General features: G+C 46.9%; 1 protein-coding gene across 4 annotated transcripts; it reads right to left on the reverse strand.

The window, feature by feature from the left end:
- Window positions 1–8,464: 8,464 nt before the first annotated feature.
- LOC110285774 (stearoyl-CoA desaturase 4) lies at window positions 8,465–26,257 on the reverse strand. Of its 4 annotated transcripts, none has more exons than XM_029472332.2 (6): window positions 25,905–26,236; window positions 25,415–25,682; window positions 22,090–22,220; window positions 20,593–20,798; window positions 18,472–18,704; window positions 8,465–8,627 (listed from the first exon to the last, which is right to left on the reverse strand). In XM_029472332.2, the coding sequence occupies exons 1-6, from the start codon at window positions 26,004–26,006 to the stop codon at window positions 8,605–8,607; spliced, it is 963 nt and encodes a 320-aa protein (XP_029328192.1). In that variant the 5' UTR covers window positions 26,007–26,236; the 3' UTR covers window positions 8,465–8,604. The 4 variants fall into 4 exon arrangements, with proteins under 4 accessions (XP_029328192.1, XP_029328191.1, XP_021007827.1 ...); XM_029472331.2 differs by lacking the exon at window positions 8,465–8,627 and adding an exon at window positions 12,849–13,327; XM_021152168.3 differs by lacking the exon at window positions 8,465–8,627 and adding an exon at window positions 15,736–16,204 and having other exon boundaries at window positions 26,148–26,257.
- Between the last annotated feature and the right edge of the window lie 1,463 nt (window positions 26,258–27,720).

The raw sequence follows: 27,720 nt of genomic DNA on the forward strand, positions 1-27,720 counted from the left end.
AGGAGTCTGGGGAGGGCAGACCCCATGGATCACTGCTTCAGGACAACTCTGCTTAATTTTTTTTTTCCAAGACAGGGTTTCTCTGTGTAGCCCTGGCTGTCCTGGAACTCACTCTGTAGACCAGGCTGGCTTCGAACTCAGAAATCCACCTGCCTCTGCCTCCCAAGTGCTGGGATTAAAGGTGTGTACCACCAATGCCCGGTTTAACTCTGCTTAATGTAAAATTTTATCTTATGTGGAGGTTTGTTTTTTACACAAGGTAAAGCGAAGAAATTTACACTGATCCCTCATCACTTGCTCTCATCCATTAGGAACGGCTGCCAATCATGTTTCCTCTACACTTTCTGCATCATTTTAGTGCTGTGTGTTTCTGCTAGTCTGGATCTATCACCATGGTGAAGACTTAGAAGAGATAGAGCCCCCTGAGAGTCTGAGGACTAGACTGCATGTGTTCATGCCTCTGTGTGTGTGTGTGTGTGTGTGTGCATCCGTGTGCCTGTGTACACACCTGTGTGTGCCTGTATGCATGTGCACACTTCTGTGTGGGTGAACATCTATTGTGTCCATGCTTGAATACCTGTGTGTGTGTGCATGTGTGTGAGATCTAGAGCTAGTAAGTAGAAAGGCCTTTGGGGAGGGGGGGACACATAAACTTGCCCCCCAGCGACATCCCTCACCCAAGTCAACAAAAGGCAAATGTTATTCAATACAGAGTTGAGTTCAACTCCGCTTGGCGGTGGTGGATATCCAAGCCAACAGGTGTGGTCTGCCGGAAACGATGGGGAGAGAAATGCTTTACTAAGCACTCGATTTAACTCCCATCAGGTAATGGAAGTTGTATAAAAGTACCAACGCTTGTGGATTTAGCTACCCTGACCGCTCCCTGGCTGTTTCCAGGGTACTTCCTAGGGCTTCAGGGTACAGCCTATGTCTCAGTCAGGGTTTGTATTCTTGCACAAAACATCATGACTAAGAAGCAAATTAGGGAGGCAAGGGTTTATTCAGCTTACACTTCCACATTGCTGTTCATCACCAAAGGAAGTGAGGACCGGAACTCAAGCAGGTCAGGAAGCAGGAGCTGATGCAGAGGCCATGGAGGGATGTTCTTTACTGGCTTGCTTCTCTTGGCTTGCTCAGCCTGCTCTCTTATAGAACCCAAGACTACCAGCCCAGGGATGGCACCTCCCACAATGGGATGAGCCACACGCCCCCCCATGATCACTCCTTGAGAAAATGCCTTACAGCTGGATCCCATGGAGGCATTTCCTCAAGGGAGGCTCCTTTCTCTGTGATAACTCCAGCTTATGTCAAGTGGACACACAAAACCAGCCAACACAGTCTGTGTCAACTGCTGTCACTGCGCTGTGATGACCCCAAGGGAGGAAAGATTTACTGTGCCTCACAGAACCTTCCAGTGTGTGAAGATGGAGACGTCACAGTGGATCTACTCAGTTTATGGTGGTGGGAGCTTGTGGCAGAGACATTATGTTCTATATTTTTCTTCTGTGTGTGCATGTGTTCATGCCTCTGTGTGTGTGTGTGTGTGTGTGTGCCCACAGAGGCCAGAAGAAGCAGATCTGGAATTGCAGGTGGTTGCTAGAGGCCTAACGTAAGTGCTGGGGGCACAACTCAGGTCCTTTGGAAGAGCAGAATGCACCCCTAACCACTGAGCTATCTCTTCAGTCCTAGAGAGGCATTTCTTATATCATAGTGCATCTGCAAGCAGAGAATGATGGAACAGGAAGTGAGTGCTAGAAATCATTTTTCAAGTCCTGCCCTGAATAGCCCACTGCTGCAAGCTGACCCCCATCTCCCAAAGACTCCAGAGCTCCCCAAAATATCACCACCAACTGGAGAACTGGATTTCAAAACAGTTAACCCATCAGTGGAGGCATTTCACATTCAAATTACAACTCTCCTTTTTATTTAAAAAACGCAAAACGGGGTTCGCATCCATGCGAATATGAACATTTTCAAGTCTCCACCATAGAAGTCAGTGGTTAGACCAGAAAGCAAAACAAAACTCGGCCTGCACAGTGACTGGGTGAGCCCCTGCCACAATGCCAGCTTCTGGGGCAGGGGCAGCGGCCTGGGCTGCCCCTCAGTGACCTTCTCTTCAAGGCCAAGGAGAGGCCTGAAGCTGCTGGGTTCCTGCCCATCTTCGTGTAAACGCCAAGTGTGTCAAAGGCTTTTCTGCAGCTCCACTTTCTCTGCAGAGCTTGCTGTGGTACACAAAGAAGGATGGGAGTGGGGTCTAAGATGGACCGCTGTGGCTCTGTAAGATCCCCTGGCAGGGGAAAGAGGACTCCTCCCACACTTCAGAGGGACTCCAATTGAGCTTGCCTTGCACAGCTCCACCGTGTACAGCTGCCCCAGGGATGGCTCCTGGGCCTTTGCCAAGAGTCGGCAAATGTTAGGCTTGTGCTAATGTAAGATTTTGATAATTATTTAATATAAGGACTATCTTTAAAATGGACACACCTCTTTTTCTTTGTTGTTTGCAGTGTTGAGGATTGAACCAGGATCTCATGAATGCCAGACAAACACTCCATCACTGGGCTGCATTGCATCTCCAGACCTTTGGCTTTAAGGAAAACAAAACAAAACAAAACTACTATCTATCTATCTACCTTCTATCTATCTATCTATCTATCTATCTATCTATCTATCTATCTATCTCTGTGTGTATATGAATGGGGGCGGTGCCTGTGTTTGTGTGTGCACATGGAAGCCAGAAGTCAGTCAGCTGTTCTCCTCAGTTACTCTCTGTGTGTTCCTTTCCAGGCAAGGTCTCCCCCTGAGCCACCTTTTTGGCCTAGGCTGGAAGCCAGAAAGCCCCAGTGATCTTCCTGCCTCTGTCCCCTTTTGAGCTGGGGTTATAGGTTTGTGTAGGGCCCCCATCTTGTCACATGAGCTCTGGGATCCAAAATTGTGTCCTCAAGATTTTAATCACTGAGGCATCACCACCCTCCCTTCTAAAATAACTGGACAATATGCGTTTATATTGCTACACTAGAATTCACAGGGATCATGGTGACTTCAGACTCCAGCCGCAAAGCTCACCTTCAGGAGGCTCAAGCAGGAGAAGTGCCATGAATTCAAGGCCAGCCTGGCCTACACAGTGAGTTCAAGACCAGCCTCGGCTACATAGTGAGAACTTATCTCAAGAAACAAAAATTATATAAGACAATTCATATGAAAATAGTTTCAGAATAGTTTATAGGGCTGACTCCCCCTGATGAAGAACACAGACAGTGCTCCACACTCCCAAGTTTTTCTTTTGACCTCTTCTTGAGAGAAATCTTTCTTTGGCTCCAGTCTCCACTGGAGTAGGTCCCACTTCCTGTGTGTCTTCCAGTGTCCTACTCCCCCAAAAGTCCACACTAGCTGCCATTGTTACCAGAATTATTGAAGGTTAAAGCCTTGACCTCAAGCCCCAATAAATCAGGTTCACATACCCATCCTTAATAATCCAGGTAAATAAACACGATACAGGCAGGAAAGGAGCCTTGTGGCTTTGTCACTGAGAGTTCCTGGTCACCAAGTGAGACTGGGACACCAGGTCCCTTCAGCTCTTAGTCTCATTCATAAATGGATTTGAGAATGGACTGGAAGCTTGAGAGCGATTTTATTAGAGTTTGAAAGAAAAGAACTTTAAAAAAAATGAAAACTTTAATATATTAAAAAAAAAAGTCTTACAAATAATAACGGGAAATTGGCCATGCAAGAGGAACGGCAAGTGAGCTTTCTGGAAACGGTCCATCGTTTTGCACAGATGCAATGATTGTATGTCAGAGAGGCGCAGCCCTGGCTGGGGGTTCCTCGCGGATTGCTTCTTGCTGCTGCTCTGCCTTCTCATGCTTGTCTTTGCTGAGCTCCTCCTGAATCTGGCATGGTGTGGTTGGTCGTAGGGAGACCCCCACTGCCGACAGTCTGGTGGGATTGCTCCTAAGACACAACCCACTCTACGGGGCAATTTTCCTGCAGATCATTATGACCTCTCATAGACTAATGCTGTTTAAATGGATTCATGATTTTACATAATTCCTGATTTGATTTAAATAGTTTGAGGAAGTTGGGACTAGGGGATAGAACATTTAAAGAGACGGTATAGGTTGATTGACCAGGAAGATATAATAATAAAGTTAAAATTACGAATGGAATGCGCCCGCTCCTTGTAGAATAGCGAGGGCTGCATAGGTTTAAAAGGGACTTCTGTGAGCTTTCATGCATTACAAGCACTTAATTGTACTAGAAAGAAAAATAGGCTTGGGACAAGTTAATAATAATAAAAAAAAATTCGTTCTAGGTTGGGTCTGAGTTCCTGGGCGTTGTGATCTAGGAATGTCATCATAGGCTTTGGTCTGCAACATGAAAGGACAGAGTTATGAACAAAGAGTAGGTCATTCTGAGTGTAAGAACAGAGAACAGGTGGTTAGCCAGTTTAGCTGAACAAGACTTCAAACATTAGATGTAAAATTTATGATGATCTGTTTCTTGATAAATACAAATTGTTGTCAGCTAAGCATAGGGGGAACTCGCTACTATAGACTGGCTTGCTTAAACTTTGTTAATTAATAACAAAAGAAGTATTGCTTTGTGGTTACAATGAATCTGTAGAGAGAAAGACGGGAACTGTTTTGTTAGGTTTGAAGTTTCAAAAGGAGAATATATAGTCAATGATCCTGATGTAATTTCCCTTTGTGCAGTGATCTTAATCAGTTTTTGAACACTATGTCTTTGTGGTGATTGTTTCTGGAGAATATGTAACTTGTGGCTATGAGGTCATCTTTTTTTTTTACACAGAAAATTTTTGTCTTAGCTGGTGTTGAAAGGCTAAGAGAAAAAATAAAAGTGTTGGAGCTTTTTGAAGCTTGCTTCATCCACATTGTGTGCGTGTTGTGTGTGTGTGTGTGTGATTTTTTTTCTTCCTTTTTTGCTGGCCCCAGAGAGTTTTTCACCGGCTCCAGAAAAATTAAGTTTTGTTCCCTCAGAAAAAAACCTGCCTAGTGATTAATTGCCAACTCCACTCCCCTTCTCAGTTTATCTGACCTGTCAAAGCTGGCCGTTGGCAGGAGATCGCATGTACAGGTTAACGTGATCTGGAGTCTACACCTCTCAGTGAACATCTGTGCAGTTAGAATAACCATTCCGAAGCTATGGAGATTCATACTTTTACACTTTCGCTATCAAATATAAATATATATTATATATAAATATAATGCAAATGTATATAATATATAATAGCATTATATATGTATAATATAATGTAAATTTTCATATAATATATAACATGTTACATATTACATACAACATGTAATATATAACATATAATTATAATAGCATTATATAAATATAATATATTATAATATTAAATTATATATATGTATATATTATACACACACACACTAGAACACCAAGGCAGGCTAGCTGGAATTCTCAGCAGCTGCCCAGAGGAGAGGAAAATGGAGGAGAGGGGAAAGCCATGCTGTTTGAGTTAAGCCAGCATGGAGGTCAGCCACATAGTGGTGGGCAGCTGCATGGAGGGGCTTTTCAGAAAGAATAGTGAAGCCCAGAGTGCCAGAACAAGGATGCTTAGCTTCTGGCAGCATCTGAGAGAAGGAGACAGGAGAGAGAAAAAGGAAAAGTCCCATGTCTATACATCAGAAGGATGGTAGACTCAGCCAAACCTTGTGCACAGACTGTTCTAGGGAGTTGGGGAATCTGGGAAGGCAGAGAGAGGATGCTGTTGAAGTGGAAACTTAAAAGGTTCTTTAGAAAGTCGGTTGAATGAAGTTTTGCTGGGGCAAACACGTGACGGAACGTTTAGCTGAAGTGGACACAGGTGAGAGACTAAGGCAGACACATGAAAGAACATTTAGCTGAAGCAGACACAGGTGAGAGACTAAGGCAGACACATGAAGGAACATTTAGCTGAAGCAGACACAGGTGAGAGACTAAGGCAGACACATGAAGGAACATTTAGCTGAAGCAGACACAGGTGAGAGACTAAGGCAGACACATGAAGGAACATTTAGCTGAAGCAGACACAGGATAAAGAATGTTCTGCTAAAGCAACCATGTGAAAGGACATGTGATGAAGGATTCTTTGCTAACAACATGCATGTATTGGCCCACCTTCCATTGCGTAATTGAGCTGCATTTGTCAGGACCCCATAGAGAGAATTGCACCAACAAACTTCTGGTGGTGTGCTGCAGTTTTGTTTTTTTTTTTTTGTCACTTGGGCTGATTGGCAGGGTGATATCAGCTGAGACAGACGCACACTCAGAGGCAAGATATGTAGAGGACGCATGATGTTTAGAGGGTATAAACAGGACCCAGACGGACAGTGACAGAGGCTGAGCTTGGCTTGCTTACAGAGCTAGCTGTGCAACGCTCGTGAGCCTCACATCTTCACTGATCTTCACTTCCCTGAGAGAAGCTCGGCCAAGAACAGATTCTCCTTGTGTTCCTCCTGGTCCCTCCTGCTCACTCAAGCCAAGGCTGAGGCCTGCTTGTCTCTGCTAGGTCAGGTCACCATTGTTGCTAACCTGACTCTACTGAACTGGGCTGCTGGTGTATCTGTGAAGTGTTTGCAAGTGGATGGAGCTGCCACTGCCTGCTAACCTGTGAGCAGATTTCCAGACAACACAGGTAGGAGTTGCTCCAGAGATCCTTTCTAAACAGGTCAACTTCCCCTGTATCCTTTCTTTTCCACTACCTCTGGCGGACACTGAGCAAAAAGGGAGGTTAAAGCATTTAAGAGCAATCACTAAAAATAGGTTTTGAAAAACTTGAAGTTACCCCCATGTCCCTGTAAAGGGATAATTATTCTACTTCCTTCTCAGCAAGAGTTAAGGTAAGCCCACCTTCCTAAGGGATTGGTCAGGTCATGGACCCACCCAACTGGGTTAACTCTTAAGGCATGGCCCTACATAGAAGTAAATTCCATTTTTCACCATAAAAGGGAGCTGGCTCGGCAGGTGAAGTCACCTACTTCATCTGACACCAAGACTGGCAATCATTTCGATCCACAGGACCTACAATGGTGGAAGGGGGAAACAAGCCTTGTAAGTTATCCTCTGACCCCACAGACATTCTGTAGCACACACACCTCCTGCCCCAATAAAGGAACAAATGCGAATTGGAAACAAAAAAAGAAAAAGAAGATTTAGTCACCGTGACTAGATTGGGAAAGACAAATCAGCAAGTGGGTCTTGAAGCTCGCCTTTCAGAGCTCTGACGTGTGACAATGTTTAATTAGGTAGAGGTGAGACATGGTCAGAGCATGGTCCTGCCCCACAGTGGTCCATCCTTGCCTCACTAGTGATGTGGTCTGAGTTGTTAGCACTGTGTGAAAGCTTGGCTGGAGCCAAGGGTCAGCTTTTCCTTCTTCCGGCGGGTGGTTCCTGGGAGAAACTCCAGTGCCTGCTTTAACAATCCAGATAGCGGGAGACACGACACAGTGTCTCGGTAAGTGGTGTCAAGGGTCATTCTCTACATTAGTGGCTACAGCCTTCCTAATGCTACAACCCTTCATTACAGTTCCTCACGAGGTGGTGATTCCCCCCATCCGTAAAATTATTTTTATTGCAATTTCCTAACTGTAATTTTGCTAATGTTATGAGTTGTAATGTAAATGTCTGTGTTTTTCCGATGGTCTTAGGCCACGCCTATTAAAAGCCAATGGATCCCTAAAGAGGTCAAGACCCACAGATTGAGAACACTGCTTTAGCATGTCCCCATTTCTCCCAGACATGTCCCCATTTCTCCCAGGCATGTCCCCATTTCTCCCAGGCATGTCCCCATCCCTCCAGGCATGCTGCTTGTGCTGCCCGGTTTTGTGTGTCCACTTGACACAAGCTGGAGTTATCACAGAGAGGAGGAGCCCCTCTTGAGGAAATGCCTCCATGAGATCCAGCTGTAAGGCATTTTCTCAATCAGGGATCGAGGGTGGGATGGCCCATTGTGGGTGGTACCATCCCTGGGGTGGTGGTTCTGGGTTCTATAAGAGAGCAAGCTGAGCAAGGCAGGGGAAGCAATCCAATAAGCAGCAGCCCCCATGGCCTCTGCCATCATCTCCTCCCTCCAAGTTCCTGCCCTGTGTGAGTTCCAGTCCTGACTTCCTTGGTGATGAACAGCAGTATGGAAGTGTAAGCTGAATTAACCCTTTCCTCCCCAACTTGCTTCTTGGTCATGATGTTTGTGCAGGAACAGAATCCCTGACTGAGACACGGCGGTTACTGTGCTTAACTTCCACTACTTGAATTTGGATTTCTGTCCATGATCCTCCTGAATGCATTTGCTTGACTGATGTTGGCTTTGTTCCTGGTTGCCATAAATTCTCTTTGTTCATAGTCTCATGGGGTCTCACTCCTGATCCCACAATGGCAGGGAGTTGAACTTGTGCATAACCATCCTACACATAACAACATTTATTCTATGAGAGCCCAGCCACTCCCCTTGTGACACAACCTTGCATTCAACTGAGTTTAGGTTTGCCTCTCATGCTCCCGAAGCCCACTGGCATTGGCTCTGGACTTTTCCAACCATTGTCCACCCTCTTGTCTTCATGTTCTTGGCTCCTCCCAGGGCGTCTTCTCTTACTGGAAATGTCTGCCTGTGTCTAAACAGAACCAGATAAAAGGTTGGAGAGGTTGTGGGACTTTGTTTGAAGTTCTGTAAATGCTACAGTCTGAGGGAGATGTAAGAGGCCTGCTGGTTCTTCCTGGCTTTGAAGAATGCTCAAGGTGAAATGACCACAGGCTACATACAATAGGTTGTGACTAGATGAAACTGCCATTTTCCTTGTCCAGTCAGATCTGTTCTTCACCCATCATCCTCTGCTCAAATAGGGGGTTGGGGGGACAGTATGTCCCATGCTGACTAATGTTAGATCTTTGCTCCTCTGAGGCCCAATGTCTTTCTTTCTCTTTCTCTTTTTAACCTTTATTTATTTATTTAATGCATATGAGTGCACTGTCTCTGTCTTCAGACACACCAGAAGAGGGCACTGAATCCCATTACAGATGGTTGTGAGCCATCAGGTGGTTGCTGGGAATTGAACTCAGGACCTCTGGAAGTGCAGTCAGTGCTCTTAACCTCTGAGTCATCTCTCCAGCCCTCAAGTCATTTCTTACATGAGTAGCCAGGGCCAGGCTGTAGTAAACTTTCCGAACTAGAGGAAGTGAAATGTGAACTGCATTTTGGGGGTGGGGGGTGGGGAACAAACTCCACCTGTGTCGAAGATTCTATAAGGCTTGTTGCTGGATTGAAGGCTACAGGAGAACCGGCCGCCCACCCACAGAAGCCTCTTACACAGGCTATAGAAGAAATGGCTATTGCAGCTCCCCCCACCAGCCTTCCCCCCAACCCCGGACACCTGCCTTGCCCGTCTGTGAGTCTATAAATAGGCAAATTGAGCCCCTAGGTGCCCAGCCAGATCCCAGGAGCTGATGAGTGCCAGTTTCACTTCCCGAAGGAAGCCCACTGACTTCAGTTGTCAGACTCTTGAGGTAACAGAGGGCTGTAGCACGCACGCGCACACGCATACAAACCGTGCAATGAAAACCCCTTAGATAAATGTGCCTCTGTTCACTTCCCCCACATCTGCAGACTCTCTTCACTTCCTCCACATCTGCAGATTCACATGTTCCTTGCCTCCAATCCCCTTCCCTGCTCTGCCAGAAACCAAGGGCATCCTAGCTGCAGGCTTCAGGCTTCCTTTGAAACCCCACACACTGCCTTGTTGGCCTGAGTTCTCATCAAAGACCTTACAGTCAGTCAGCCTCAGGATTCCCCTTGAGTCCTGAACTCAACACCCTTCGTTGGTGTGATGTTGGAGAGCTGGGATGTTGTAGGTCTCAATACCCTTTCACTGCCCATCTCTGTGTTTGATCTAACATCCATAGGAAGAAAAATCCTTTTATGAATGCACAGACTCCTGGTTTCCACCAAGCCCCCAACTAAGCCTGCCATTCGACGACATCCAAGACCCGTCATAGGGAATTACCCATTTTGCTTTAAGTCTTTTTTTTAACAATTCCTTTATTTTTTTCTTTAAAAATACTTATTTTATGCATATGGGTGTTTTGACTATATCTATGTGCATCATATGCATGCAGTACCCATGGAGGTCAGAAGTGGGTATCAGGTGCCTTAGGGTTGGAATTACAGAAGCTGTGACTGCCAAGTGGTTTCTGGAAACTGAACCTGGGTCCTCTGGAAGACCCAGTACCAAGTCATAGTACCAAGCCACCCTCTAAACCCAGTGACTCATTACATTAAAAACAGATGCTTGACTGGGGCAGGGGAGTGGGGGCATGCCTCTAATGCCAGATAGAAGGCAGAGACAGGCAGATCTCCAAGTTTGAGCTCAGCCTGGTCTACAGAATGAGTTTCAGGATAGCCAGGGCTACACAGAGATGTTGGGGATTGGTTCTAACACTTTGAATTAATCCAGCCACCAAATGGGTGTCTAAATAATGCTGAAGGTCCTTGTTCCCAACTGTTTTTTTTTTTAAGATTTATTTATTTAGTGCATATGAGTACACTGTAGCTGTCTTCAGACACATAGAAAGGGGCATCAGATCCCATTGCAGATGGTTGTGAGCCACCACGTGGTTGTTGGGAATTGAACTCAGGACCTCTGGAAGAGCAATCAGTGCTCTTAACCACTGAGCCATCTCTCCAAACCACCCCCCCACACACACACACACACTGGTTTTTGGTCCATCAATAAAGAGCTAACAGCCAATGGCTAGGCAGGTAGACTGAGGGGGGACATTTGGATTTGTGCAGGTTACGAACTGGAAGGAGACAGAGAATCACCATGACTCGGGAAGAAGGATGGATGTAAGAGCTGCAGGAGAGAAAGCCAACAGCCATGAAAGAAGTCGGGTAAATGGCCACTGGCCACTTCTCCAATTGGACCTGGGGTAGCAGAGGAAGGAAGATTTAGGAATCTCAGGAGCACCAGAGGGAGTGTTTGCTAGCAGGGGAAGGAAGGTTTAGGAGCACCCAATCGGATTGCTCCTGGGCAAGTGCACACGTGTGACCCACTGGGAGCCGAAGCTGTGTAACTAAACTCATGGCTACACAGAGAAACTTTCTCTCACCGCCACCCACCCCGCCAAACAAAAACAAAAACAAAAAAACAAAACAAGAACAAAACAAAACCCCACTTTTAAAAAGAGTTATTCAATTATTTATCTAATGTCTATATCGGGTGTGAGGCCACAAAGGCCAGAAGTGGGGTGTCATGTCAGATACCCCGGAGCTGGAATTATAGGCTGTTTGTGAGGCATCCAATGTAGGTGCTGAGAACTGAACTCAGGTCCTCTGCAAGAACAGCAAGAGCCCATGCAGTTCCACAGCAATGCAGTTTTAAGACTACTTTAAGGTATGACTTTTGTTCTGTTGCTAAAAAACCTCGAGAAACTGTTACCGGTTAGAGCAGTTGGACGCAACTTAAATCTATGTTCCTGGCTATAGTCACATGTTTGGCTTGAGATAAAAGCTGTTTTCTACATCAAGGGAGGGAAAAGAGGAAGCGAATTGTGTGTGAGAGACCCTCAGGTGCTCACAGTGGGCAGGAAAGTGAACCTCCAAGAGGTGAGAATGAAAACCTGAGTCCAATTGGCATCTTCATCCTGGATCAAACCTCAGGAGTCTGGTGCCAGGGGATTTACTGCCAGCATATTTAAACCCAGTATAATTTGGGGGAAAAAAACGTTTCCTGGTGTAATACAATTCCAGGTACACAAAGAAACATAATTACATTGAAACTCAAGTCAGGGCACACATCATTTCCTCCAAGAAGATAGGTTCTGGAGATGGGCCAAGGGAAGGATCTGACTTGGTGTAGGTCATACAGCTGGTTTAGAACTCATTTGGATTATTAGTCCCCTCTGGTCCTGGTTGTGAGAGCTTAGGGGCCCCTAGCTGTACAGGTCATGTAAAGGTCAGTAGCTATCTCTGGTCTTGGTTGTGGGATTTTGATATGGCCTGACTCAGCAGATAATACGGATTAGCAGGCTGTCAATCACTTCCAATCCCCAGCTTTCTGGACAGAAGAACACGTTTTTTGTCCATTCCTGAGAGGACAATCCTGTGGGTTTAACATTCCTGGTTTCTCTGGAGATCTGTGGGCACAAGGACCTTCACGTTGCGCTCACAACAAATGTGATGGGTGGTAAGTGGCTCAGGACTATTAGACATTCTATTTTTGTTTATTTCTCACAGAATTTTACATGCAAAAGACCTCTTTTTTTTCAGGCTGTACATTCTAGAGAATGACATTTTATCTGAAGTGGAACTTCTACAATGTAAAAAACAACTATTTTTAAGCTACTTCTGTGTCATTTCCCATACTGACAGAGTTGTACGAATACCATCCCTGGCTTCAAAACATTCCCAGAACTTGAAGAAAAACCTTACAATGTAACTAGCCAGGCAGAAATGAAGATATTATGAATAGACCTCAGTCTAACTATTAGACTGTTGAAACAATGAATCTCAGAAATGAGACTTTCTCCAAGAATCTAATGCTGGGAGGAGGAAAGGCCACCAGCCTGAGGGGGACTTAGCTCCTGGAAAGACACTTTACCCGGGGTTAACAATGTGCCAGATCACCTTATGGGATTCTACGGATGATGGAATGGGCCAATGGCAGCAGGACCACACCGTGGCTGAGACTGCTCAGAGTGGATACCCCTAGCCTTCTATTTAAACTTTCATCTTGGACTGGCTGAAGGGATGGCTCAGTAGTTAAGAGCATTTGCTCTTGCAGAGGACCCTGGCTCAAGTCTCAGCACACATGTGGAGGCTCATAACCATTGATTCTTCTGATCTCTGTGGGCCTCAGACACACATGTGGTATGTCTACATACATGTCAGCTAAACATGCATATCCATAAAATAAGCCTTAACATGAGTCTTGCTTCAAGATCTCACAGACACGAGTCTGAGCTACATCTAGCGAGGACTCAGGTTACTGAAGCTAGGGTTGGGGGTGAGCTCGGGGTTGGCACAGAACACAGCTGGACACCAAAATTCTCAGAGCAAAGGAGATGTATTTACCCTAGAAGGATAATTGGGCTACCCCTGGATCAGGCAAAGGCATCAATGGCCAACTGGCACAATGACTTTTTAAGGGCTCTAGCATGGGAAAAGAAGAAAGATGGATGCCCCAGAGAGAGTTGGCGTGGCTGTCTCCGATTGGCTAAGAGGAGGACAAAGGAGGAGGGCACAGCCGAGTCTTCTTCATTTAGTCTGATGAGTTTGAGAAACCAATCCAGACCAACAACACTACTACTATTTTTTGATCTAAACAAAAAACAAAAAGAAGAAAAAAAGAAAAAAGAATATATTCAAATTATTTCCACGATCCATCAAATGTGGTCACTTAATAAAAAACAACTCTAAGCAAGTGTCCAAACTGAAACCCAACAAAACCTCCTGTAACTCGCTGCACTGATAACCCCCCAACCAGGCTCCTTTGATCACCAGGTACAGCAGGATCTCAGGTATAGTGGGACTCTGTGCAGGGCTCTGTGTGAACTCTGGGGCGTAAGAAGGGGGCATGGGACCTTAGTGTGTTGCCAGGGCACCCACAAGGGAATAACTATCAGAGAGTCACACAGTTAGATCTCAGTTTCTTGTTAACAAGTCATTTGAATTGAGCTTTAGAATCTCAAAGCCAGTGTTCCGAATTGAAACATCACTCTCCTACATGGATCTGAAATACACACTTGGGCCATGAATATCCATCTAGACTTATATAGGGATATGCAAGGATCAGATCTAGGGAAACAACATGAAGGGGAAGAAGAGAAAACTGTGCTTGTTGTCCATAGGGTATTTTGGGGGGTGGGGTGGAGTGGGGGTGGGGCTTGCTTGAGGTGAGTGGGGGGGGGGGTCTCACTATGTACGTATGAGACTCCTCCCAATGACTCCTCATTCCACTGTCATCTGGGAGCTCTGGTGCACACAGACTGATGGGAGGCACTGGCCATGCTCCCACACTCTCTGCTCTGATCCACACAGAGGACGGATAACACCCTCTTGCTCAGTGGTGGCTCCCTGGCACAGCGTGAACATTTTGCATTGGTTGGGATTTGAGCTAGCAAGCCCTTCTGAGCCAGAGTAGTTTCTAAGACGGTTTGCTGAACTTTTCTGAAGTCATTCCTGTGACAGAGTTACACAGAGGACTAGGAAGAGTAGAAACAGAAAGGACAGGAAAGTATCCAACAACTTTACTTGTTAGAGACACTGAAAGTCTACGCCCTTGAGCATCGTATCTGAAGGAGAACGGATCACCCTGAATGTACACAAGAGACTGCCTGTTGAGGGAAAGGAGAAAGCTCAGGGAACAAACAGACCTATAGGAGAAAAGAAAACGATGGGGAAATCAAGAATTAGGAAGTTAAGAGACAGGCATCTTTCCTCTGGCGTAAATATAGGCTGGACAGTCATAGAGCAAGAATCCCGGAGAGGCACAAAACTGAGAAAAAACTAATTACTCCTTGAATCCAAGGAGACATTTAGGCTAATGAATAGACAGACCTGCTAGACTCAAACTAGTTTCATTCTGATACTTAGTAACTCAGTAACTTCTGGAGCCCCCACAGCACAATGTATTCTCAGGGCTCGCTCTCTCTTTGCAAAGCTACTTCTACTGAAGTGACTACTGATACTGGCCATTAGACTTTCCTCTCTTCTCAGGGGTGGGAGTTACAGGAAACCCAAGTAGTCCTCTGTTCTAAAGTTTCTGGAACCTTCTCAGAGGACTCAGTGAAACACCTCCCCGCTCTAAGCAATCGTCTACATGTTTTTAGGTTTGACCCAACTTTGCCTACAATCCTTCCAGTTGGGATGTTTGAGGTTGCCATAGTTACCCAGTCACTATGAGAGCAGAACATAAATAACACTGACAACGCAAGGCAGGCAGAAGAGAAGTGTAAAACAGATTGGACGTGTAGCTTGTGGAATCTATGACTTTTCTGTTTTTACCAAGCGGGACACATCTCATCCGAAGCCTTCTTGTTCTGTGGCATAACAATGTTCCTTGTCAACACAGAAAACAACAAACAAACAAACAAACAAAAACCCTGTCTCAGGAGAAATCTCTTTTCCTACTAACTGAATTGTTTTTCCTTTACTTCTGGCCTGGACCAGACTGAGCTGCAGAGACATTCTATTGTGTTCTAGCATGGCCACTTTCCACGGCCATTTCCTGCTCCGCGTCTGGGCTCCGTCTGTGGGAGGTCTTATTTTGGCGAGTACTTCCTACTGCGTCACTTCCTACCTTGATGCTCCCCCTGCTTCTGAGTCACACTCTGCATGCTTTCCCACCTGAGGATTCTCCACCTTTAGCACTTCTATGACAACAGATGCTGTTTTCCCCTTTTTCCTCAGAAAAGCGTGAACTAACAGCTATTAATAAGACATTTCCTGAAAGGTTTTGTTGTACTGATAGCTTTGGACAAATACCTAGGCAGAGAATGGTCCATGATGAAGGTCCTTACTTTGAGACAACAGAAAGGCTGGGAAGCCTTGGGGAGGTTGGCCAAGCACTCACTGGCTGCTTCTTAGAGAAGGAGAAAAGAAAGACAAGCATAGTAGGAATGAAGGGTGGGAATGGGGCTAGAGGACAAAGGGCTCATAAAGGAGAGTTGCCTTGAACATTTGACAAGACTTCGCAGAGCTGGGCAATGATACACCCCTTTAATCCCAACAATTGGGAGGCAAAGGCAGGAAGATCTCTGTGAGTTGGAGGCCAGCCTGGTCTATAGTATAGACAAGAGAGAGAGACAGACAGACAGACAGACAGACAGACAGAGACAGACAGAGACACAGAGATAAGGAGACAGAGAGACCATGTACCCCCCCCCCAAAAAAAAAAAGTTCAGGAGAGGGCTTTGGTAGCATTATTCAGTAGTTAACAGAAAATTAAATGTTGGCCCAGTTGGTTTATGGAACAGAGACCCAGATGACCCCACACTCAGCTACTCTTGTGACTCCCATCTCCAGTTCTCTTAATCCTGGCTAAGACAACAGCCTTAGAAACTTTCTTCCGGTCGTAAGCCAGGCCCAGGGCAGCCATGCAGTCGATGAAGAACGTGGTGAAGTTGATGTGCCAGCGGTACTCACTGACAGAGTAATCGTAGGGGAAGGTGTGATGGTAGTTGTGGAAGCCCTCGCCTGCAACAGAAGCAAGGAGAGCAAACAGGGGGCTCAGTGATTGCTGCTTCCCTTTTGCACACTTCTTAGCTGTTGTGTACCTCATACCTTGAAGAATCCCACTGTTGGGGTGAATAGATGAACCCTCAGTCTTGTAGTCTAATGCAAATAGATGCCCTAGAGGCATCTCAAGAAACCAAGAAACAGGGTCTGCTCACACATGGGTGTCTGAGAGCCTTTGTCAGAGGAAGTTTCTATTGTAAGATAAGAGGATGGGAGAGAAGCTGGGTCTGTGGGAACATATTTTACGATGGAAAATGTCAGGAAAGAGGGCTCCAAGCCCCACAGGGTCTGTGCCTAGGTGCCTGCGGTCAGGGCAGGGCAGAGGATGCAGGTCAGATCTGTAGCTACTTTTCTTAGATGGAGTAAACCCCACTGTCCCCATGAACTGCTGTTCTCTGTAAGGTGGAGGTTTCAACAGGGTACATAACAACCACCTTTTTTTTTTTTTTTTTTTTTTTGAGATAAGGATTCTCTGTGTCCTGCCTGTCCTAGAACTTGCTCTGTAGACCAGGCTGTCCTCGAACTCACTCCACCTACCTCTCTGCCTTCCTGCCTCCCGAGTGCTGGGATTACAGGCATGCACCCCTACAACCTGACACAGCCACCAGATTTTACAGGAAGTAGTCCAGGCCGGTGCCAGGCATTTCCTTAGCCAATCCTGACTCACTGGAGACTGCTCTGGCTGCTAATTCTCTGAACGTTGACCTTGGGGTGGGAGAGACACTAAGAAAACAGAACTCTGAAAGTACTCAGACATCCCTTTAACACTTGAGATTCTGTGACTCTCCTCGGATGAGCCTCTTGCGGGATTAAGAACAGAAATCTGCATCCCCATACCCTGTAACCAGTTTGCTGTTTTCCTGTTGGCCGCATGGCTCTTTCTTCTGAACTGATTTCAACAATACTGATCCTGTCCAGGTTGAGGTAAAGACAGTGAATAAGAAAAATCATTGATCCCTGAAGATAAAAACACTCCTAGAGAAAGTCAGAAGAGCAAGAAGAACATTAAGAGCCAGAGAAGTAGGGGAAGAGGGCGAGCATTATGTAATGCTGACTTCCGGGCACAGCATGGCTTTAGCGATCTTGAAATCTTGTGTGACATTTAAAACAGAATCCACTCATATTCATTCTCTCTCTCTCTCTCTCTCTCTCTCTCTCTCTCTCTCTCTCTCTCTCTCTCTCTCTCTCTCTCTCTCCCTCCCTCCCTCTCTCCTCCCTCCCTCCCTCCCTCCCTCCCTCCTTCCCTCCCTCTCTGTCCCCCTTCCTCCCTCCCTTTCTCCCTTCCTCTCCTCCTTCTCTTCCCCTTTTTTCTCTCTCTTTCATACACACACACACACACAAAACACACAACACACAACACACAACAAGGGATGGCAAGAGGGAGAGAGGAGAGAAAAGGGAGACTCGGCTCTACGGGTAACGGCTAGGACAGGAAGAGATCACTCAGGAAAGCAATGGAGAATAATAATCTTTATCAAACAGCATGAGCGTATGACTATGGGACGGGTAATTAAATGAAATAAAACCTTTGGCATTCAAGGATGAGGTGATGGGGCTAGAAGAACAGATGTAGGGAGTAGAGTAACATCGATGATGAAGCCAGAGGCTGGTAGCCACTTCAAGTTCATAAGGACTCATTGTATAGACTCTGCTTACTGGTTCAGGACACACACCGGCCTATGTTACTCCATTTCTATGAAAATCTCCAAATTTTACAGCATAGGTGGTGGGGTTTGGGTTTTTTTTGTTTTTGTTTTTGTTTTTTGTTTGGTTTTTAAATACAGTCAAATTAAGAGTGTGTGTAATGGTGGCAAGTACCTAAAAGCTGGAGACAGATCCAGGAAACTACAGTGGTGTGGCACAATTAAGGATAACCGAACTAAGTAATCGTCATTTTCTTCCCGCTATGTAGCAGGCTTACATATATAAAACACTATGATGTATAGGCCTTTCTTTCCATCGACGTTACTGCTCTATTCTGCATCTCCTGCCCTTAGGAAGATGCAACCTAACTCAGAAGCAACTGGGAAAGGAGAACTTAAAAGGACCCAGTCACATTTGGTGATGGTTTGGGAAATTAAGATCAACAGATCAGCCCTCTTCTGGTGGAAACCTATGCTCCAACGCAATCCTAAAAGTAGATTCTAGTCTGGCCGCTCTGACTTAGCCTTAATGCCTAATCAACAGCCTGCCTCATGCACTCTTGATTCGAGCTGAGGACTTACCTAAAGATGCCATTGAAACGAAGGGATTCTCCCGGGCGCCAATGCCCCTGTCATAGGGCCGGTATCCGTAGAGGTGGGCCGCACTGTTCACCAGCCAAGTGAAGTTTAGAAGCACAGCATACCGCAGGAAATTCGAGACACATAAGCTGTGTTGAAAAGTTTCACCCCACAAGTACCAAGGTACCAGTGTGGGCAAGATGATGAAAATGAGCATGACAGCTAGCTTGTAGTACCTGCGTGAAGAGATCACATACTGAATCTGGGTAGAGGGACCACAGGCAAACTTGAGAAGGCCACGTTTACTGGGCTGCGCTGTCTTTTCTCCTACACTATGAATACAAGAGGGGTATATGTTCTCTCACTCTTAAACACACACACACACACACACGTGAGTGCTTTGCTGTGTGTATGTATGTGTATCACATGTGTGCAGGTGTCCAAAATGATCAGAAGGCAGCACTGAATTGCCTGGAACTAGATTTACAAGTTCTGAGCTATCATGTAGGCTCTGAGAATCGAACTCAGGACCTCTGGAAGAGCAGCCATTGCTCTTTCCCACTGAGCCATCTCTCTGAGTCCTTATCTCAATCTTTAGATGGGGAACACTGCTGGAATGTGGGTTAGAATGTGTGTCTGTTGACTAGAAATCCATTCTTTCTTCTCACCAAGTGGAAGGCCACGTTGGCCGAAGAGGTTGGGATCAAAGCATGAACTCATCCGCTAACTTTAGCTGCCTGGGGCCCTGTCCAGCTGCCTTTGGGATCCTTTCTTTCTTGAGTCTGCCTCCATCTTTGACACAGAGTGTGTGACAAGTGTTCGTTTCCATGGCTAATGCTCAACGTCTGCTCTGCTTCCCAGGAGGCACACTGAGTGCCCCCTTGGCTGTTTGGTGGACCAAGGACAGGGACTGAGGTGTATATTCTACAAGCCAAAGCAGACCTGGTCACCAGGTTCTCCCAGCATCTCTCAGTCCCTACCTGGCATACTCTGCCCCCAACCTGAACTTTGCAACTTTGCAGCCCAGTCCCTTCCCCAGAGGATCTTCCCTATATAATCCAGACATTTTTATACTCTCTCTCTCTCTCTCCTCCTCCTCCTCCTTCTTCTTTCTGCACACGTACCTTCTCTCTTTCTCCCCACCCCCAACCATGGTGACTCCCCTCGCCTCAATCCTTGGGGCCAGTGAACTTGCCCACTGAGAGCAGCTTCCCAATAAGCCTGACTTCAATATAATCTAACCTGGCTTCAATTGGCTCACTTCTCCGGCAGCAGAGAAATAACCTGTCACTGCCTGCCTCCAGTTCTCTGCCCCTTTGGAGGCTTTACTCAGTCTTTAACACTGCAAGGATTTGATCGAGGTCTGTCAAACAGTCTGATATTCAACCTGCACTGACATTGTCCACATCCTACTCCTTCCCTTTTGCACTCTTACCTCTGCATCCCTGGCCTGGGTCTTCCATATCTAACATGTTTCTCTGACCTTTACCTGTCAATCAAGGGCTCCTTTTTCACCTGTATTTGGACAGCATCTCTGAAACATATCTCTTCTCCATGATGCTAAGAGATCTCCTTCAAGAAGGCTTTAGCTAGTCTCAAGTGTTGTGTTTGTGTTGTCTCTGTGTTCTCTCTCTCTCTCTCTCTCTCTCTCTCTCTCTCTCTCTCTCACACACACACACACACACACACACACACCAGAATCACTGTTGTTTTGCAAGCTGCTTTTTCAACAGCTCTTCCCAGCAGTCTTGGGCTGCATGAATGCACGAACCTTTCCCAGAGTAGACAGTATTCGGCTTTGATTCTGGTTATTTGCATACCTGCCTAGGATACAGGCCTTTCGAAGAAAAGGACCCCGTTGCTTCTCCTATTATGTCCATGACAGTTCTAGGTCAGTGAACATGTGTTGCATTTATGAAAATATCTCAGAGAGAAAGGAACATAGCAATAATCTGTAATTATGGGCCTGTGAGACATTAGAGAACTGTGTTTTAAAACGATTGTGAGCATGCAAACAGAGCAAAAGACTTCAGCTCTTATTTAATGTGCTCTATTAGAAAAAGTGGGATTCCCCAAACCCCAGGTGCCCTGGGTTCCACCCCCAACCCCCACCCCATCCCTCACCTCCTCTGGAACATCACCAGCTTCTCGGCTTTCAGGTCAGACATGTCCAGGTTTTTGCCCTTCTCTTTGACAGCCGGGTGTTTGCGCACAAGCAGCCAACCCACGTGAGAGAAGAAGAAGCCACGGCGGGAATTGTGAGGGTCGGCGTGTGTTTCTGAGAACTTGTGGTGGGCGCGGTGATCTCGGGCCCACTCATACACATCATTCTGGAGGCACAGGAAAGAGGAACCCAGTATTGAGAGGCCCTTCAAGATGAATGCAAGGGTCTAGATGTCTGCAAGGGCCTGGGACTCTCAGCCCAACTCACAAAACCCTCAGGACTCTGACCCAAAGGAGTCCTCGTTGAGCCCTCTCTCCTGCACACTTGTCAGAAAGCAACTACAGTCCCAGGTCCAGGAATGGTACTCATGCTGCCTTAGGATGTGTGATGGGGAGATGGCACATGGAGGAGAGGGACAATGAGGTTCACAAGCCCAACGTGGAAGGCGGCAAGCAAGGAACATGAGTTTTTGGAGAAAGGAATGTGAGGCAGGAGCCTCACAGAATACTTAGTCACTGGGTGCAGAGACTGTGAAGTAAGGTTCCCCCAGGAACATGGATTCTGCTCTGTCAAAAAGGTACAGGGATAGTCACCCTGACGCCTTTACAAATGACAGCTTAGCCAGCCCAGTGTCAGGGCCAGGGTGTAACTCGTGATCCTCGTCCCTCTCCCAAGCGCCCTCTGGTTTATTTGTGACTCTATCCTTTCAAAACTGCTCCAATGTCTCTTTTTGGTTTTGTCCCACTAGGACATCAGGAGCCTTTGAGGAATAAGTTGTTGGGTAGAAATGATTAGCACATGAGGTGATGAGCATCTTAAGCCATGCCAAGACAGAGGGACTGGTTTGATGTCCTCTTACTGCAGGGTAAGCCCCATCCCATGAGCTAGCCTGAGCTCACTGCTGAAGTCTAACAGCAATAACCGATCCCTATTACTTTTCGCTGTCCTGGAACTCACCCTATAGACCAGGCTGGCCTCGAACTCAGAAATCTGCCTACCTCTGCCTCCCAAGTGCTAGGATTAAAGGCATGCGCCACCACCGCCCAGTTTTTTTCTGTTTTCTAACTTTTTGCCTCAGCAAACTTCAACCGTTGACTTGCCCAGCATGGCAGTCATGCCTAGACCACAGTGTTTACCTGTCTAACCTCTTCGTGACCACGTGCAAAATGGGGCTTGATCTCTTAGGAAAGGTATTTTGAGGATTTAATGAGTTCATCTATGTCACAAACACCAGTGAAGTGTAACATGGGGACCTTGGGGAAAACAGTGACCCTCTAGCCAGCAAGTCCTCCAATGAACTGTTTCCCATCCCGGTGACTCCCATGCTATGTGAACCTCAGCATCAAGCATGCACTTGTGGTGGCTGTCCTATTGGCTCCTCTTGGGGTGCTGACTTGCTTCACACTGCCCCCAGCCCTCACAGAGTAGACACAGAGCCTCTGTGAGCAGCCTCTTACCTGGAAAGCCATGGTGTTGGCCATGATGAGGAAGATGCGTAGGGGCAGCCTTGCTTTATAGGTTCGGTGGCTCCACAAGCGATGAGCTCCGGCTGTGATACCCAAACCGGCAACCACGTTGTAGAATACTCCTGTCAGGAGACAAGGGTGTGAGGACCCTTGGCTGACTCTCTACTTTGCTTCAGAGGTTAGTGAGAATCCTTTCCCAGAACCCTGAGATGCCTTGGGGTTTTGTTTGTTTGTTTGTTTTTTATGATTTATTTATTTTATGTATATGAGTGCACTGTGGCCATTTTCAGACACACCAGAAGAAGGCATCAGATCCCATTACAGAGGGTTGTGAGCCACCATGTGGTTGCTGGGAATTAAACTCAGGATCTCTGGAAGAGAAACCAGTGTTTTTAACCACTGAGCCATCTCTCTAGCCCATGCCTTGGTCTTCATATCTTGTGGCTTTGAACACTTGAATAGTTGCATTATGTATCTGTCTGTCTGTCTGTCTGTCTGTCTATCTACCTATCTATTTAGAGATGGAGGTAAGCAAAGAAGCCCCAGAAATCAAGGCAGACAACTGTCTGTCTGCAGGAGGCAGTACCCTGAGCCTACCAACCATGACCTTCCTTTGATCTTAGTTGTTCAGGGTCACAGATTAGCCCTCAGTGGCTTGAAAAATAGCAACCAGAGCAATTTGGTTCGATCAGTTACAACAACCTCCAAATTTTAAGAGCTCACAGGCCTGTGCCAATTCACCAGCTGGACCATTTTGATATGATGGCAGACACATGCTTGTATGAGGGCGAGTCAGCCCTGCACAGAACTACATTCTTACAGTGGCTTGAGCCTTACCAAGAATATTAATATTTTCATAATCACTGGACACCCTGGGTGTGATTCTGCTACATCTTGAAGAATTTGATCATACAGGAAGGCTAAGTTTTTCCCCAGAATCATGCTGTAGCCAGGGACTGAAGCCCAGTTTCCTATAAATAAGGCACTGGTCCAGCCCCACCATCCACCCCCAAGATCTTCACTGAGATCTCAAACCTCTCCTCTGCCCTGTCTCTGTCAATCTGGATGCTCACTGCCAGTACAACACTGGGTAGTGCTTAAAGCTGGCAGCTGGTAGTGCCTATATTAGGGTGAGTTGTCTCTGTTACATTTGTATCCTGGACTAAGGATAGGTGCCATCAAAGGTCTGGGAGGTGCAGCTGTTAATAGAGAAGGAAACAAACTACCCTTACTCTGTCCCCTGACTAAGGCTATGCCTGTGAGGGCTTAGAGGAGACATTCAACCATGCTTCGCTCCTATGGGAGGCTGGAAACCATGGCCCCTGGGAGGCCACAGAGCATAGTTCAGCTTGAAGTCAAAATACATTGTATAAACTCTCTTGTGTTCTTCTAGAGCCAGAAGTAACAGTTTCCCAAACAGCATCTCCCCTCTCCTGCCCCATACCATTCCTTTTTGGGCTTCCCACAAAGACCACAGAGCCAGTGTGCAGGCACGGAAGGTTCTGCCCATGTTCTCTCTGAGTTGGGACCAGACCCAAGTGATTTTCTGCTTCTAGATGTATTTAGATTGAGCTCCTCCCACTTATCCAAGCTGACCCAGAACCGCAGGGGAGCCAGGATCCTGCAATCACAGGAGAAAAGAAAGAGCTTTGGCCAGATCAGAGGCCCTCAGTGGAACACCCAAAAGTGTCAGTTTTTTGTCACAGGTGTCTCTAGGACATTGGCTTTGAAAACACTCAGAGTATGCACAAGGGAATTGAGACAAGAGCCCTGTTACTGTGTGGCCTCTTTCTCAACCCCATGACTGTCAAATAGACATCTCAGTTCAAATAGATGGCTCAGTTCAAATAGATTAGTTCCATGACCTCCAGACAAGGTCTGTTTGTGTCCCAGGTACATTAAGCAACAACTTTTAGCACTGTTCTAAGACGTGAGCAGGAGAGTTTTCCTCTTTTAGCACTCCATGTCAGTATCCCCGCAGGGTAGAAGGCTCTCAGAGTATCCAAGTTAGGAGAATACTGGAAAAGCACACAACTAGCCCAAGGACCATGGCATGGCCTTCCTAATCACAGCAAACTCTGTTGCGCCCCTCCCACCCCCAAACTTGGTACCTGGAAAAACTGTAGTCCTGAAAAAAAGAGTTTTTCCTCAGTTGTATTTTCCCTGGCACCTACAGAACTTTTAAGGTAATGCAGAGCTCACCTGCTGCAGGTACTAAGAGACGGAGGGCAGGGGTGGCCAACACCAGCAGCCAACTTCTACATCACTACCCTCTAGAGGCAGCTACCAGAAAGTCTTCTGTCTTCCAGAGAGCGATCTCTGGCTCATCATTCCTCAGAAGGCAGCAAGGAACCCTGGCCTGCTCCTCTTTCCCTGATTTAAGAATTGGGAGTCAGAGGCAAATCTACCTGAAAACACACATGTGGGTCCAGGGGCCAGCCCTGCATCAGCACATACCCACAGATCCCCAAGGAGCTGAGCTAGGTAAGAGACACAGTGGCAACCTTCTTTCTTGTTACAACAGTCTGAAGGCCAGGGTTTCTCAGTCTCTGAGCCTGGCTATTTTGGGCAAGGGGAGGTGGAGGTATGGAGGAAAGAGCAGAAAGTTCTGGGCCCTTTGTCCTACATGGTATTCAGAGACAAGAGCAGGAACTGGCTGGCCAGGGAATGAATGGAATGTCACCCAGAGAGTAGCCGCTGGAATGTCACCCCCCCCCTCTATTTTTGTCATTTTAAGAACATCTTGCTGACTGACAGGAGCAGCAGAACTATACACCAGTGTACTTGGATCGTGTGGGATCCTGCCTCATCTTTCTCTGGGGCAAACAAGCCTGTCCCGGTCAGAATCACATACAAATATTTTTTGTTGGTAATCCCATTTTATTCCTTCTTCTCCAGTGATCCCCTCTGAATAGTATGACTTTACTCTGTCTCCTGACTAAGCAAATAGCCCCTCATCAAGCCCCCATGCCTCTCAGCAAGGGCTCTAGTTTTCCTGTGGCAGGCAATGCTAAGTCAGAAAGCTTTTTGGACAGAAAAGCTCTTTAGGAGACTGTCAATCCTTTGTCATACAGTTATCTCTCCACCTTTCATAAGCTTTAGCATCCAAGCTAAAGAACCCCCCAGAACTGATACTCTTGTACCCTAATCCCACAAGGCTCTGTTCCCTGTCTAGTTATCAGTATCTCAGAAAGTGGAGAGAAAATTTGAAAAATCTGGACAGAGAGCGGCTACTTTTCAGAATCAGAGTCTACCTTATTAAAGAGTTGGGGGCGGGGGAGACATGGGGTGCTGGCCCAGGACGGAGGGAGATTACCCAAGAGCCAGGTGTAGACCTTGCAGGAGGGAACCAGTGTGATCCCATACAGGGCACCCACGTGCAGCAGGGCCATGAAGATGATGTTCCTCCAGACGTACTCCAGCTTGGGTGGGGGCCCCTCCTCATTCTGGTAGCTGGGGTCATACAGATCATCTTTTATTTCAGGCCGGATGTCTTCTGCCTGGAGGGGCATCTTCTCTTCTCCATCCTGCTGTCTCCGGGAGTGGGGTTCCATGATGTTGGTAGTGCAACACCTGCTGGAGATCTTCAACGGGAGGAAATGAAAATCAAAATACATAGGACAGCAAGGGGGGAGGGTCCTCCTATAATACAGCCAAGGCAGTAGAGGCAGAAACCCCAGTGCCCTGGAAGACAGAGTACAGATGTGCTAGATAGAGCAGAGAAAACTTCCCAGAAACTACCTAGAATGTGTTGACAATAAAACCTCACAGTGAAGGGGCAGGAAGGGGGAATCAAACATTCGTACCTCAAGCAACATACAAAGGAAAATGCATGTGCATGCAGAAAGGTATTGGCTGGACGGGAGCTTTCTTTCCTTTAAAGTCAACTGGCAACATAAATGCCACATCCCTCACTTGAAGGTCATACAAATCCAAAAAGATATCTGAGATGTCTCTGTAGCTCTCAGCTCTGGCCTCTCCCCAGTCAGCACAGTTCCACCTGGTACCAAAGATCCTGTGCTTTAGGGGGTCATTGATGAAAAGCTGACCTCTTGTGGCAAGTGGGCCGTCATCTTGCTCCTTGGAGGCCTAGATCCTCTTGTGAAGGCAGAGAGAGCAGGGTCCAGGTCTGCAGCGACTGAGGATCGGTGAAGCGTTGAGTCCAGAGCCCACTGTGCGCTGTGCGTACTGCACTGATGCCTGGCTAACTGTGCAGGTGTCACCAGTCAGTCCTGCTGTGTGTGGTTGTTTCCAGGCATGGGATTTAAAGGGTATGTAGAGCTGGCACTTGGTGACTGTGTCTGGTATTTGTTCAGATGTGCTTCATGACTGCCAACAAGGGATAAAGAATTCAGAGCTGGCTAGTCAAGGCAGCCCCATGAGGAAATAAAGGTTGAAGGCGAGAGAGGGGAGGACAGCCAGCAAAGCTCACATTCACCTAAGGCAAGGCTGTGGGATGCTGCACACACTAAGAGAGAGCCACCTTTGTTCCCATTTCTAGACAGATGGAGTATTCTCAGAACTCTGGCAAGCTCTGAGCAGGGGAATTTGTTACTCTTCCCGGCTCTGGCATCCAGAAATCTGCTATCTCGCTGGCAGACAGCCCTCTGTGCCAACCTCCTCCGTTTCATCTCTGTGGACCCTGGGTCTCTGCCAGCATCTTGACTGGAGGAAGCTGGGGTCCAGTTCTCAAGCTTCATAGAGGGTAGAAAATGTCCTCAACGTGGGAGAAGACTGAATCTGGGGGTGGGGGGGTGGGAGTCAAGTCCAAGCCCAGGACTAACACAGGTGCTTGGCAAATGTGTCACACTGGGGCAGTTGCACAGTGGGGACAGCTCATCGGTGTCCACCACAATTCCACCTTCTCTTTCCACTCACCAGGTGTGGTGGGGGTAGGGGGGGACTGGCCTCCACCCCCAGATCTCGAGACAAGAGCAGGTGCATAGCCCGCCTTCTTACTTAGCATCTCAAGCCAGTGGCGGCTCTTCCCCACCCACCTGCCCAGGATGTTCAGCAGAATCGCAGAATGGTCTGACCAGCTCACACACACAGTCACACGCACAGGGCTGAGTGTCTGAGCCCACGCTCAGTCATAGGACTCGTTTCACAGGGGACAACCACCTCCAGACATTAGCATTTAATTACTTCCCTATGTTCCTGCCCCCGGAACATCTGCTGCAGGCAGGGAGGTCTGAAGATTCTCCCATCAGGTTGGGAATTGGGAGTCTTCTATAAGGGAAAAGTGGGAACCTCAGACAGGTGTTTACAGGCAGCAGAGGTGCAAAGGTTTGCCTGTGAAATAAGAAGACTGAGCTGGTAACGAGTGACTTTTTAAAAAAGCTAATACTAACTTTTTAAAAAGTCTCCCTGTGACCCATGACCTGTGGTTTTAAGGAGAAGGAAGTGGAGATATAGAGAGCTCAGATAATTTGCCTGTGGTCCCAGGAGCCAGTGACTTACAGAGCTAGAAACTGATCATAGTAGGCAAGATGCCAGAGCCCAGGCTCAAACCCTGCTCGGAAACGATGCTGGCCTAGAGTCCCAAGACAAAAGGACTTCACAGGCCATCTTCAGTAGATTCACAGCAGGATGAGGAAGCTCAAACTTCAGGGATTTGCATTC

This window comes from Mus caroli, unplaced genomic scaffold (genome assembly GCF_978045245.1).
Source record: "Mus caroli unplaced genomic scaffold, Mus_caroli_1 scaffold_20, whole genome shotgun sequence".
In the NCBI taxonomy this organism is placed as follows: domain Eukaryota; kingdom Metazoa; phylum Chordata; class Mammalia; order Rodentia; family Muridae; genus Mus; species Mus caroli.